General features: G+C 40.8%; 2 protein-coding genes across 3 annotated transcripts in view; one reads left to right on the top strand and one right to left on the bottom strand.

The window, feature by feature from the left end:
• The window catches only part of FBXL13 (F-box and leucine rich repeat protein 13), a 226,959-nt gene that overhangs the window by 102,181 nt on the left and 112,501 nt on the right, over nucleotides 1-12,277 (top strand). The window contains exon 10 of the mRNA XM_036067480.2: nucleotides 11,603-11,655. Coding sequence (XP_035923373.2) covers nucleotides 11,603-11,655 — 53 coding nt within the window. The remainder of the gene's footprint in view (nucleotides 1-11,602; nucleotides 11,656-12,277) is intronic.
• The window catches only part of LRRC17 (leucine rich repeat containing 17), a 34,110-nt gene that overhangs the window by 5,637 nt on the left and 16,196 nt on the right, over nucleotides 1-12,277 (bottom strand). For both annotated transcript variants that reach the window (XM_078060047.1, XM_036067476.2), the window contains exon 2: nucleotides 8,137-9,045. In XM_078060047.1, coding sequence (XP_077916173.1) covers nucleotides 8,137-8,908 — 772 coding nt within the window. In that variant the 5' untranslated portion in view covers nucleotides 8,909-9,045. The remainder of the gene's footprint in view (nucleotides 1-8,136; nucleotides 9,046-12,277) is intronic.

Here is a 12,277-nt window from a genome sequence, read left to right on the forward strand (position 1 = left end):
CACTCTTCCACCTGTGGTTGAAGAGTCGGCTCTTAAAGGGGAATGGAATTATCTAAAGCCAAAGAACACTGGTATGAACAAGACTTAGAATGTGCTAACTCCACCAAAGCCCTGTGGACCAGGTGCATCACACGCAGAGGAACGGGTATCACTCCTTGCTGAGCTATTCAGAGAAGTGTCCTTGAGGTGGCGGCAAGAAATCAAGAGGACAGCAGGCATCAGGTGAGGCAGTGGGGCTCACTCCTGGCTGTTCTGTTAGAAGCACCTGGGAAGCTTTAGAAAAAAAAAAGAAAGCTAAAAGGAAATGAAGCCAATCACATCACTCTATGTGTGTCCCCTCCCAATCCCTTCCCACCTGCTCTAGGAGTTTTCACTATTAACTATTGCCTCTCTGTTGTATTTTCATTTCATCCCTCTCTTTCGATTCCTTCTGCCAACAAAAAAGCGCAGGTCTCTCCACCCTAAAAAAAGAACAAAAAGCTTTTGACCTTGATGGCCCTCAAGCTGCTCTCCTATTGCTCCTTTCCTTGGATGCTAAAATTTGAGAAAAGCGTAGTCTTGACTTGTTGCCTCTGCTTCCGCATCACCACATATTCCCTGAATCCTTGTGATTTAGTTTATACTCCACCACTCCTAGATGCCTGGATTCCTCAGGAACAACAATAACAGTATTATTGTTATTATTACTATAGAAAAAGCCTCTGGAAAAAGAGTCCAGGTTCTTTTTCACAGGTGAACAGGAAATCAGGGCTCACCTAATTTGTCTTTACTATTTGTTTCTCTTTAAATCATGCTTTTAAAAATATATAGTGTTTATGTTATATTTTAGTGTAGTATTTGTACTTTCTCTTTAGCCAAATATTCTAAGGTTTTATTTAATTTTAAGTAGAGCAAGTGAAAACTTTGAAGAGACACATACCTGTTTCCACAAAAGAAAACGAGAAGCAGTAAAATGTCCAGATTAATTGACATCTGAGAAATAGCGTGGCCCAAAGGCTTTCTGAATAAAATTTGTTGAACTGGGTACAGTAAAATAAGCTTATAATAGGTGGTATCCATTTATCCATAATGCCCTTTTTGGTACAGAATAATTGAATTGCTGATAATTTTTTCAAAATAGTAAAAAAAAAAAAAAAAACCCCAAAAACCCCACTCTGGTATTTAGAACTTATCCCATAATATATTTACTTTCATAAAGACTCAGGCTTATTTTTTCCCTCTTTTAATACACAGAATCCATGGTCTTAAATGGAATGGCATTGGTAGTTCGTTCTTTAGTATCCTCATTATTGCTAAATTTGCTTTCTCTTCTTGATGGGATCTCAGTATCTCGATATCTATGTGCAGGAACTGTTCTAGGTATTCTAACAAGTATTAAGTGACAAGAACACTACGGACTAAGTATTATTATTATTCTCATTTTACAGATGAGGAAACTGAGGCACAATTTTCCCATAGTCATAGCCCTAGGATTTAAACACACATGCTAGCTTCAGAATATATACTTCTATCCACTATGCTCTGCTGCCTGTTCCTGGGAACCTTCTGCCCCATTTATGCTGTTCCATCTGCCCTAGAATTCTCAAGACTGGCAAAGGCTAAAGTTGGAATGGGGGAACAACTGAGGTGAAGTCAATATATTGGGGTGGCCATGAGACCTTCCTAGCTCTATATTTACAATGACATCTCCCAGTTTTCAATTGGGCATTAACATTAATACTACCTTTACCTGCTTTTCCTCAATTGGTAAGTCCTCACCATCTGACATAGTATACATTTTACAGATTGCTTTCATTTTTGTACCCTCCCCACCATAGAAGCTTCATGGTGGAGGCTTAGGACAATGCCTAATACATCCTAAATAAACAATGGTATGTGGCAGACAGCTTCTAAAATGGCACTCAATGTTCTTCTCTACTGATACGTATGCCCTTGTGCCAACCCCACCCCTTGAATATGGCCTGAACCTAGTGACTTGCTTCCAACAATAGAATGCAGCAAATGTGATGGGATATCACTTCCACAATTAGGTTACAAGAAACTGTGACTTTCATTTTGCCAGCAGACTCTCTTCTGCTGACTTTGACGACGTCAGCTGTCATGCTGGAGAGGCCTATGTGGCCAGAAATTAAGGGTGGCCTCTGGCAAACAGCCAGCAAGGAATTCAGACCCTCAGTCCAACAACCCTTTAGGAACTGAATTCTGCCAATGGCCATATGAGCTTGGAAGAGGAGTCTTTCCCAGTTGAGCCTTCGATGAGACCATAGGTATGAGTCCTGGTCAATACACTGATTGCAGCCTTGTGAAAGATCTGGAAGCAGAGGACCTAGCTGGTCTGGTTTCCTGATCCACAGAAACTGTGAGATAATAAATGTGTGTGGTTTCAAGCCATTAAATTTTGCGGTAATTTATCATAGTCAGCAACAGATAATACATTATAAATAATAAAAGCTAAGTGTTGAGTTTAATGATTTAAGAATACTAAGGACTCTTGTAATAAAAATGCTTTTAAAATAGGGAGTTATCTCATTTTTGTCCTTTGGTAAGGCATTGTTCTGTTTGACTAGAATTTTGTCTGTCAATATATTGAAAGGTTAAAGATTTTAAGACTTGAACTTATTATAATGTTGCAACAGTGAGGTAATCCTCCCTTTATGATCGTCAAGACCCTAACTGGAGTGCTATATTCTCTCTTGGGTCCTACATGTAAACAAGGAGATGGAGATCCCAGCAATAATTAAAAACCATGGAGACAACTGAGGACAGATCAAAGAAATAATTTTTTGACATTAAATGTTTGGAATAATTATTGAAAATGTCTGTGGCATCTTCTTAGAAAGGTTTCAGAAGCAGAATAGGGTTTTATTTCACAGTACTCAGGATCTCACCTCTTCTTAGTTACTCCGCTGCTACCATATTGGTCTAAGCCACTATCAGCTCTTGTCTGGATTATCCCCAAAGTGTCCTAAGCCCATGTGATACAGTCAAAACATAGATCATGTCATTTTCCCAGATGGCTTCCAGTCCTCCAGACGGTAGAATCCTCCTGTTGTTCCCATCTCACTATGAATAAAAGCCCAAGTCCTCATTAAGGTCCAATAAAGCCATTAAGGACTATAGGTCTTCCTTGCCCCCACAGGCAGTATCTCCTAGGTTCTGGAAAGCAGGCTGTTTATCAGGACTTGCTTGCTGAACCCACATCTGCTGGGTTGGACATGGGGTGGATGACAGAGACCTCCCAAGCAACCACTGTAGGACAAGCTGAAGTGAGTAAACCACAAATTAATGGGTAGAAAAAAATGTTTATGAGAACTCCCTGAAACCCAACTTAAGCAGTGTGATGGGCCTGTGGATGCTAGAAAGGGACTATGAATTGCAGAACCAACTTTGGCATTGTCAGCAGTAAGAATAGGGTAAAAATAGGATCCACAAGTAAAGCCAGGAAATGCAACCCAAAGCCTTTACTGGTATGGCTTAGAAAAACATGGAAAAATCTTATTTGTTGTACTGATGAGTACAAACAGTTCTTTAGTTCTTTTATCTTAAACTTGAATGAGAATTGCAAATATTGATGCTAAGTGTGTGTTTCTTTGATAAAGATTATATAAATACGAATTTCCCCAGGCCACAAGTCACATTTGGTCAATGCCCCCATTTCTAGACCAGGCACCACGGAGTTATTTCCTGCTACTTAAAATTCCTGGTGAACACTCAAAAAATACCTCATTTACTCTATTATCACCCTTGACAACCTTACCCCTCCCCAACCAAAACCTGCCGAGTTTGAGGACTAAACTGGAAAATTCTCTCCACGTAATTTCCCATTTAGTGGGCTATCTTAGCTGTCAGCAATGTCAGAACTACTCTGAAGGCTCAGTAACAGCAGGCAAAGAGCCATAAATGACCCTGATTTTGCAAATAAAATCTTACTAATCATTGTTCAAACTAGCAGTGAAATTAACTTCAGAGACAGCTAAGAGCAATTTACCTGCCTAATTCTCCCCAGCCCTAATCTTAGAAGTAAAATGAATCCTTAAAAATTGTAAATTATTCTGGTAAATGTGAAGCCAAAAGGCAGTTTTCAACTCTCACTTTCATGGATTTTTGGCAAATCCATTTACCTCAATATGGCATAAACACGCCTTTCAACTAATCTCACATTTATTCCCTTTGAGAGACTAAGTTTTGTCGGCCAAGTGCCTGTCCTCCAGTGAATAAAGCTATTATTTCTCTTTCTTGCTGTCAAACGTTTAAGGCAAAATTAGTGATCTTTGAGGTCTGTGTGGTCAAACTGGCGCATATTGGGTGCCCTATGCACACCATCTGATTTTCATCATCCGTCAGCCAGGAAAGGCACAACTCCTGAGTTAGGGGAATCTGTATTTGAGTTTCCTGTGTGCTTCTTGTACATGGTATCTCGTACAGAGCCTAAGAGGAGAGTCAGTACTGGGAGAAAGCAGCCAGAAAGCTTTTCTATATTTTTCTTGGTTAATAGATGTACCTAGAATCTTGAAGGAAGAAGTGACATTGCATGGCGGTCAATGGCTTGGGGACTGCCTGTGTGACTTTAGAAGGGCAACTTAGCTTCTGTTTCCTCCTTTATGAGGGTAATAATAGTGCTCTTTGAAGGTTATGAGGAGTAAATTACATAATGCATGTAAACTACCATGTCTTAGGCACACGGAGCATTTAGTTGACAGCTAATTAATACCACTGCTCGTTGTACTCTTGCTAGCATGTTTTAGGCTTCTTTAGATTCTACATAGTATCTAACACGTGGAACATAAGCAAAAGTATTACTACACTTTGGCAGGGATTCTTCATATTTGACATTTGGTATCTATTTATAGAATGGAATAAGGAAAATGACAGTAAATTAAATTCAGATTGTCATACTTGAATTCTAGCCATGATTTTTAATTCTAGGTATTTTTATTTTTAAAGGTTGCTTAAATTATTGCTTTTGCAAGAACAAAGAAAGCAGCTCAGTTATTATCATCCGTCTAAAGCACATGGCCCTGTGCCAGGAAGTACCTGGGAGTACAGGAGGTTTAAGAGACAACACCATTGCCTTTAAACTTATGGGAATCAACAATCCCCCATGATGAAAAACAATCAACTGAATCAATAGATTTATATCAACCATAGTGAAAGCAATTTATATTGATATTAAAAGACAAAACTACCCTTTATTTTGTAATCTAAGAGGTCTATGCTCTGATTTATGTAGTCATTAATGTTTGGAGGAACTTGAGTTGTCCTTTCATGGATGAGCCAGTATTATTATATATATAAAGTGTGTATGCCATGAAACTTTACATTGTTTCCAGTAAATAATATGTGTATTTTAAAACAAGGGGCACCGTCTGCATCCCACATTTATGGGGCATATCTGGAAGGCTGTGTTTAGACAACAATAAGTTGAGGAAAGAAAAAAATAAAAAATGTATCTGTTTTTATAAGTTGACATTTGCCAAAAGAAAATGGGACAAAAATATCATGGAAAATAAGACAAAGGCAGAAATAGGCTCATTGCGGAGGGAAATAGACCAAGAGCAGTAAAGCAGTAAAAATGGAAGCTATTTCCCTTCACGTTATTTTGTTGTTGTTGTTTTAATTTTTTTTAAAGTAGGCTCCACACCCAGCATGGAGCCCAACACGGGGCTTGAACTCACAACCCAGGGCTTGAACTCACAACCCTAAGATCGAGAGTCAGTGCCTAACCGACTGAGCCACCCAGGTGCCTGCACGTTATCTATTCTTATAGTGTAATCTAGCTGTAGAAGTCTTCAATTTTGTGTTGATGGCATTTTTCTCAGATAATCAATGAACCTAACTATACATATTTTCTCTTTATCACCTATTGTAGCAAGTGCAAATTAACTTTAGCTTGAGGGGAGAGCCTCAGCTATATCAAGTAATTTTTTTCTTTTTTTTTTTTTTAATTTTATTTATTTATTTGACAGAGAGAGATACAGCAAAGAGAAGGAACACAAGCAGGGGGAGTGGGAGAGGGAGAAGCAGGCTTCCTGCCGAGCAGGGAGCCTGATGTGGGGCTCGATCCCAGGACCCCGGGATCATGACCTGAGCTGAAGGCAGACGCTTAACAACTGAGCTACCCAGGCGCCCCTATCAAGTAATTTTTCTAACCCAAGTCTAGGATTAGCAACTCTGGTATTAATTTTTTTAAATTAAGTTTTTAATCTAAGCATCACAAAGGCACTCCTAGTAACACATGCTTTTCAGCATGGAATATTAAGTACTCACTGTAACAACATCAGGGAAATTCTACCCAATCTGGCTGCAGAGAAACGGCATACACTGACTTTTCTGGAATTCTTTATGCTTCCATTGTTGAGGCAGCTTTTTGTTTCAACATGATCAGATTAAGGAAGACGGCAGGATCAGGCAGACCAAGGTTCGAATCTTCGCTTTGCTGCTTACCTGCGAAACCTCAACCAAATGACTGAACCTCCCTAAGCTTCATTTTTCCCAACTGTAAATGGGGATCCTACTACTTTCCTGGAAGCTGTGGACAGCATGAGTGTGGAGTACCTAGAGAACAGCAGGTGTTCAATGAGTGAGCACTTTCTCTCAAACTCAGAGGATCCTGGAATGGCATCTCCCTGGTTATGATGCCGTAATTGTTCTCCTATGGCAGCAGATGATACACATTTCACAGGGTGTTGTAGCAAGCACCCCTTTCCATGTCCCAAGGCCTTGGTGTGCTCTAACAAGCTGCCCCTCTGGAGTCTGAGAAGGAGGGCAAGGCTTGAGCACTTCTTTGCTGATAAATGAACAGATTTTCTCCTGGTTCAGGTTGCTGCTTCTTCAGCGTCAACAAATTCCTGCCTGTGGTTCCCCTGAAAGGAGCCTGAGTTTCTGTGTTGCTCTTAACCTTCTCTTTTTGTTCTTAAAGAAACAAAACAAAGCAAAACCTCCTAAACTAAGTGGAAGGAATGACACCATGTTCTGATATGACCCTATCCCAATGACATCTAGCTTTAGTTGAATAGTATGAATAAGTCATTAATCCATGCCAGAAATGAAACAGACACTGTCCGGGGCACCTGGGTGGCTCAGTCATTAAGCGTCTGCCTTCAGCTCAGGCCCTGTTCCCAGGGTCCTGGATTGAGCCCCGTGTCGGGCTCCCTGCTCAGTGGGGAGCCTGGTTCTCCCTCTCCCACTCCCCCTGTTTGTGTTCCCTCTCTTGCTATATCTCTCTCTGTCAAATAAATAAATAAAATCTTAAAAAAAAAAAAAAAGAAAGAAAGAAAGAAACAGACACTATCCTATGGCAGGTTATCCTAGGGTAGATTAGCAGTTCCCAGATCATACTTCAAGAACATCTACACTAACCCGTCAAGAGCATTACTAAAATTTCCCATTTTCTTATTTCGTGAATTAATCCTGCATGTGCAGACCCTGCTCAGTATCAGACCAAGACTCTGTGGGCTGTAAAACTCAGCAATGATTTTTTTAGGAAGTAGGTAATATTCTGGAAAGATTTCCTTAGCCTCAATTTTCTTGGATTAACTACTTTCAACTTAGTTCTTTCAATATTTTTAGGTTTTAATTTGGGAACAATGAAGATACAGGATATTAGCAAGCGTTTATTAAAACCTTGAGACCAGATTCTTAGAAGTACGGACACGAGGTCACTACATCCCACTTGGCCTCCCTCTCACAGTGCTCTCGCCTGTCCTCTTCCACACGTGATTTCCCTTGAGGTAATTTTCCCACAGCTGCACGCCATGTTTTCGCTTTAAGTCCCATTAGATAGACAGCATTTGGACTTGTTTTTTATACCCAATTGTTTACCTAAATTATATGACATTGTGATTTAAGATAAAGGGGATTCTTGACAGCCACAGCTTCTGATTAGCAAGAGTAGGACCCAACTGGCTGCCCTTCCTGAGCACAGCTCCTATCCTCCTCTACTGTCCCCCCAAATCACCAACCACGTTGAGTCTGAACCCTAGAAAAGCTTGGAGTAAATTCCATTGTCATTGGGGAAAGACCTCTGGTGGAACTGACACCAGGAATCCCAAGGCATGGTGGAGTGGAGGGAGGGTCTAAGATTCAAAGAGCATTTTTAATCATCCACGAAAAGGAAAAACTAAGAAGCTTACGAACCTTTCCGTTTGCAGTCCAGCGTTTGTATGGGAAACACGTAATTGTAGCAAAGAGAGGTGTCCACCTCGGGCTTGATGACAGGGGGTCTCCCGGACACTTGGGGTCTCGGGCCTAACTGTTCGCTTTCTTCTTCATTGCATAACTGTTCAGATTTTATCTGCCGCAGTTTTTTGTTCTTCAGTTCGTGGGGGCTTTCACACTTGGCGTAGTTCCCCAAATTCCGGTTTCTTGGAATCCGCAACATGGAAATCAGCGTTTCCATCTCGCAAGTGCAGTGCCAGGGGTTGTCGTAAAGGCGCAGGTAGCTCAGCAGAGGCGTGTGAATGAACACTTCCTCCGTCAAGACTTTGATTTGGTTGTGCGGCAGGAGGAGAGTGGTCAGTTTAGTTAAACCAAAGAAAGCCTCGCTCTCAATTTTGGAGATCTCATTCTGTTGCAGATCCAGGCTCTTTAGCCTTTTAAACTTGGAAAACATCTTGTTCTTCAATATGCGGATCTTGTTTCTTGCTAACAACATGTGCAGCAAATCCTGAGGCCAGTCAGGCAGCACGTAAACTAGTTTTCTTTCCTGGCAATCTAAGTATTTCTCGTGCAGATACGTGTAGACTTCGCAGGGGAGGCCTGGTGCGTAGCGTTTGACCGGGTTGGAGCCTCTCCGCCTCCCACCCGCCCTGCCATGATTCGCTCGGCCTCGCGGGCCCCCGGGGCTTGCCTTGCGGAGCTCAGCGGCTTCACAAAAGAAGAGCAGAATTAGCACGGTAACCACGCGCATCCTGACATCCAGCTGGTCCCAATTACTTGGTGTGACAGACGGAACAATGAAAGTATTCCTCTGAAATCCAAGTTTGGGTAATCTTAACTAATGCAGTTCAGGAACGATGAGACCCAGCTGAGGTACGAGGGGAGTCTCTAGGTTGCAAGAGAAAAAAATATATGAAGAACCATTGTGAGCATTGTGTTATTAACAGCAGCTTTAAAAAAAAAAATTCATTTTCTTTATATATATATTTTATTGTAGTATAATTGACATATAACATTATGTTAGTTTCAGTTGTATAACATAATGATTGGATATTTAATAAGTTTTTTTTAAGCAAAGACATTGCAATTAATAAAGGCACATTCTGAACAGTGGTGTAGTGCACCCTCCCACTTGCCTGGTTTGGTGGCTAAACGTTTGGGCCCTGAGTTGGAATGAAGACTCTCCTACTTGCTTAATTATGTGACCTCATGGGGCACCTGGGTGGCTCAGGCAGTTAAGCGTCCGCCTTAGTCTCAGGTCATGTTCCCAGGGTCCTGGGATCGAGCCCCACATCCTGCTCCTTGCTCAGCAGGGAGTCCGCTTCTCCCTCTGCCTGCAGCTACCCCCTGCTTGTACACACACACACACACACACTCTCTCTCTCTCTCTCTCTCTGACAAATAAATAAATAAAATCTAAACAAACAAAAAAACAACTATGTGACCTCAAGCTAGTTATTTAACCTCATCTTCAGTATCTGTAAAATGGGGCTGAGGATACCGTGTAGTGTTGTTGGGAGAATGAAACAGGCTCATGCGCAGAAGACACTCATCAGCGCCAGGTCCCGGGGAAGTACTCCACAGTGTTAGGGCTTAGCATCAGGAAAACTGAAACATGTAATGTATCAGCACAATTGGATTCAAGACATTAAAGGGATTCTTCTTACAGCCTTGAGACATGCAAAAAAAAAAAAAAAAAAAAAAGTAGGTCTCCAATGGCTGTCCTCCCCAGCTTATTTTTTTTCTTTCCTGGACTGTCTCCCAGTTAACCAGCCACACTGAATGTGAGATCCAGAAATGCTCAAAGTATACTGCCCTGTCCTTGTCAAGTCTTGCATATCTTGGCTCGAATGTCACCTCAGCAAAGCCTTCTCTGAGCACTCTATTTAAAGTGGCACCTTTTCCACTTGCTAGCTACTCTCTACTCCGTTTTTTATTTTTCTCCGTAGTACTTATCACCATCTGTCAAAGTAGATATTTTACTTCTTTTGTTTACTGTCAGTCTCCCCCATCTAGGATGTGAACTGCCCAAAGGCAGGGATTTTCATCTTTTTTGTTCACTGCTGTATTTTTGGCACCTGTAGAGTTTCTGACACATAACGGTTTCTTGATAAATACTTGTTGAATGCACGAATTACTTACTCTCACGTAACTATTCTATAAAAATATTAATATCATCAGTTTAGTTATTACATTGTTTTCAGAATCAGTTTATAATTAATAACATTTCTGTTGTTATTATTGGGGGGCTAAGTGGTTATGAGCAGCAGATGTGTTTTCTATTCATTGTAGCAGTGTGAATGCCAGGATCACCCCCTTGCCTGGAGTCTTCCTGCTTGATGGGGGTCTCCCCCACCTCGAATGACTTCCCCCTCTTTGCCTCACGCATTCCTCCCCTTTACTGTTTTGTGTCCTCTCCCCTAGATACTTCTTTTCTGTCTCAGACTTGGAGTTTTACTTCCTGTCGGTATAGACCCGGAGTGCGGACTGGGTAACGCTCTGCTATCCAGATCTTTGTGTACATGTGTAATCTTCCCTGCGAGACCATCAGCTGTGCAGTTTCCTCTAGTCCCAGAGTTAGTCAGGCACTTGGCCATTCCGATCCTCCACTTCTCTGTCTGCAATTCATTGTAAACTGTATGTAAATCTCATTTAAACAAATCATAGGGGCGCCTGGGTGGCTCAGTCGTTAAGTGTCTGCCTTCGGCTCAGGTCATGATCCCGGGGTCCTGGGGTCCAGCCCTGCATTGGCTCCCTGCTCTGTGGGAAGCCTGCTTCTCCCTCTCCCACTCCCCCTGCTTGTGTTCCCTCTCTCGCTGTCTCTTTCTCTGTCAAATAAATAAATAAGATCTTTAAAAAAAAGATAAATATTTTGTTAATTATTATGCATGCCAAATTATTTCTAATATCCATACTGATGTATGAGGGGAACATGTGCTGATGTCTGTAACTTACTTTAAAATGCATAAAAAATAAGATGGATTGAAGGATAGAAAGATGGATGTATAGATGCAAATACAGTGGAATATAAATAGAATCTAGGTAGCGGGTATACCATTCTTCAAGTCTTCCAACTTTTCTGTGTTTGAAAATTTTTACAATAAAATAATAAAACAAAACCCAAAAAAGTCATGCCACGAAAAAAGCAGGCTGGTTTTCTTCCCAGCTAAAAGCTCTAAGTATATACTGTTTTCCAAAGTAGTATTTTCCTTTTTTCCCCTTTCTTCTGTGGTCCTCAAATGATAATAAACATGTGTATATATTTTAATTTTAAAGCCAGAAGAAATTGGTTGCTGGGAAAAGGAACCATATACTTAGAACAAATTACTTGCCAAGGGTTTTGTTTGTTTTCTAATGAATACACTGCATTGAACATAGGAAGGAAAATTTTAAGTTTAAACATTTGTGCTATGTTGTTTAGTGATGTTTAACTTGTTCGGTTTAGGCCTCTGTAGAAATCTGCAAGAGCTGAATGTCTCTGACTGCCCAACACTCACAGTGAGTATATGAAGCTTTAAAAATTTTACTCTTATTTATATAGATTCAGACTTGCTATATTGCAGTGCCAATACACAGAGATTTTGCCAAAATACATGCCTGTGTGCTGATTTAGGATCAAATGTGTAAAAAGGCAAACTATGTTAAACACTGGCAAGAAGATTTATCCCATTTGTATAATGCTATTATTAATCCTGTAGCTATATGCCCAAGGTTGGAGTCTCTGGAAAGTGGAAACTATTCAACAATTACACAAAAATGAACTATATTTAGATTTAGGGCCATGTGTGTATGAGACAGAAAAAAATTGGGTCCTAGTAAAGACAATAGGCTCATTTTAGTGGTCTTCATGGCTATCAGTTGTGTGCCAATGGGGACGGAAATGAACATATTACCCTGGGCAGCTCCTTCCTGGTCCCTGTCAGGTTTTTTTTTTACCCTGGTCAGGCTTTTCTTTTACTTCCGATCTGTCTTCCCCTGTGAGCACGTACACTTTCTAAGAGGCAGATCTGATCATTTCACTGCCATTTTCCATCATTTATACACACATTCGTGTGTCATCTACATTATTCGATAAAGTCAAAGCTCTTTAACATTACTATGCCTTGGGAGACCCTCGGTG

The sequence above is a fragment of the Halichoerus grypus genome, chromosome 12 (assembly GCF_964656455.1).
Source record: "Halichoerus grypus chromosome 12, mHalGry1.hap1.1, whole genome shotgun sequence".
NCBI lineage: Eukaryota > Metazoa > Chordata > Mammalia > Carnivora > Phocidae > Halichoerus > Halichoerus grypus.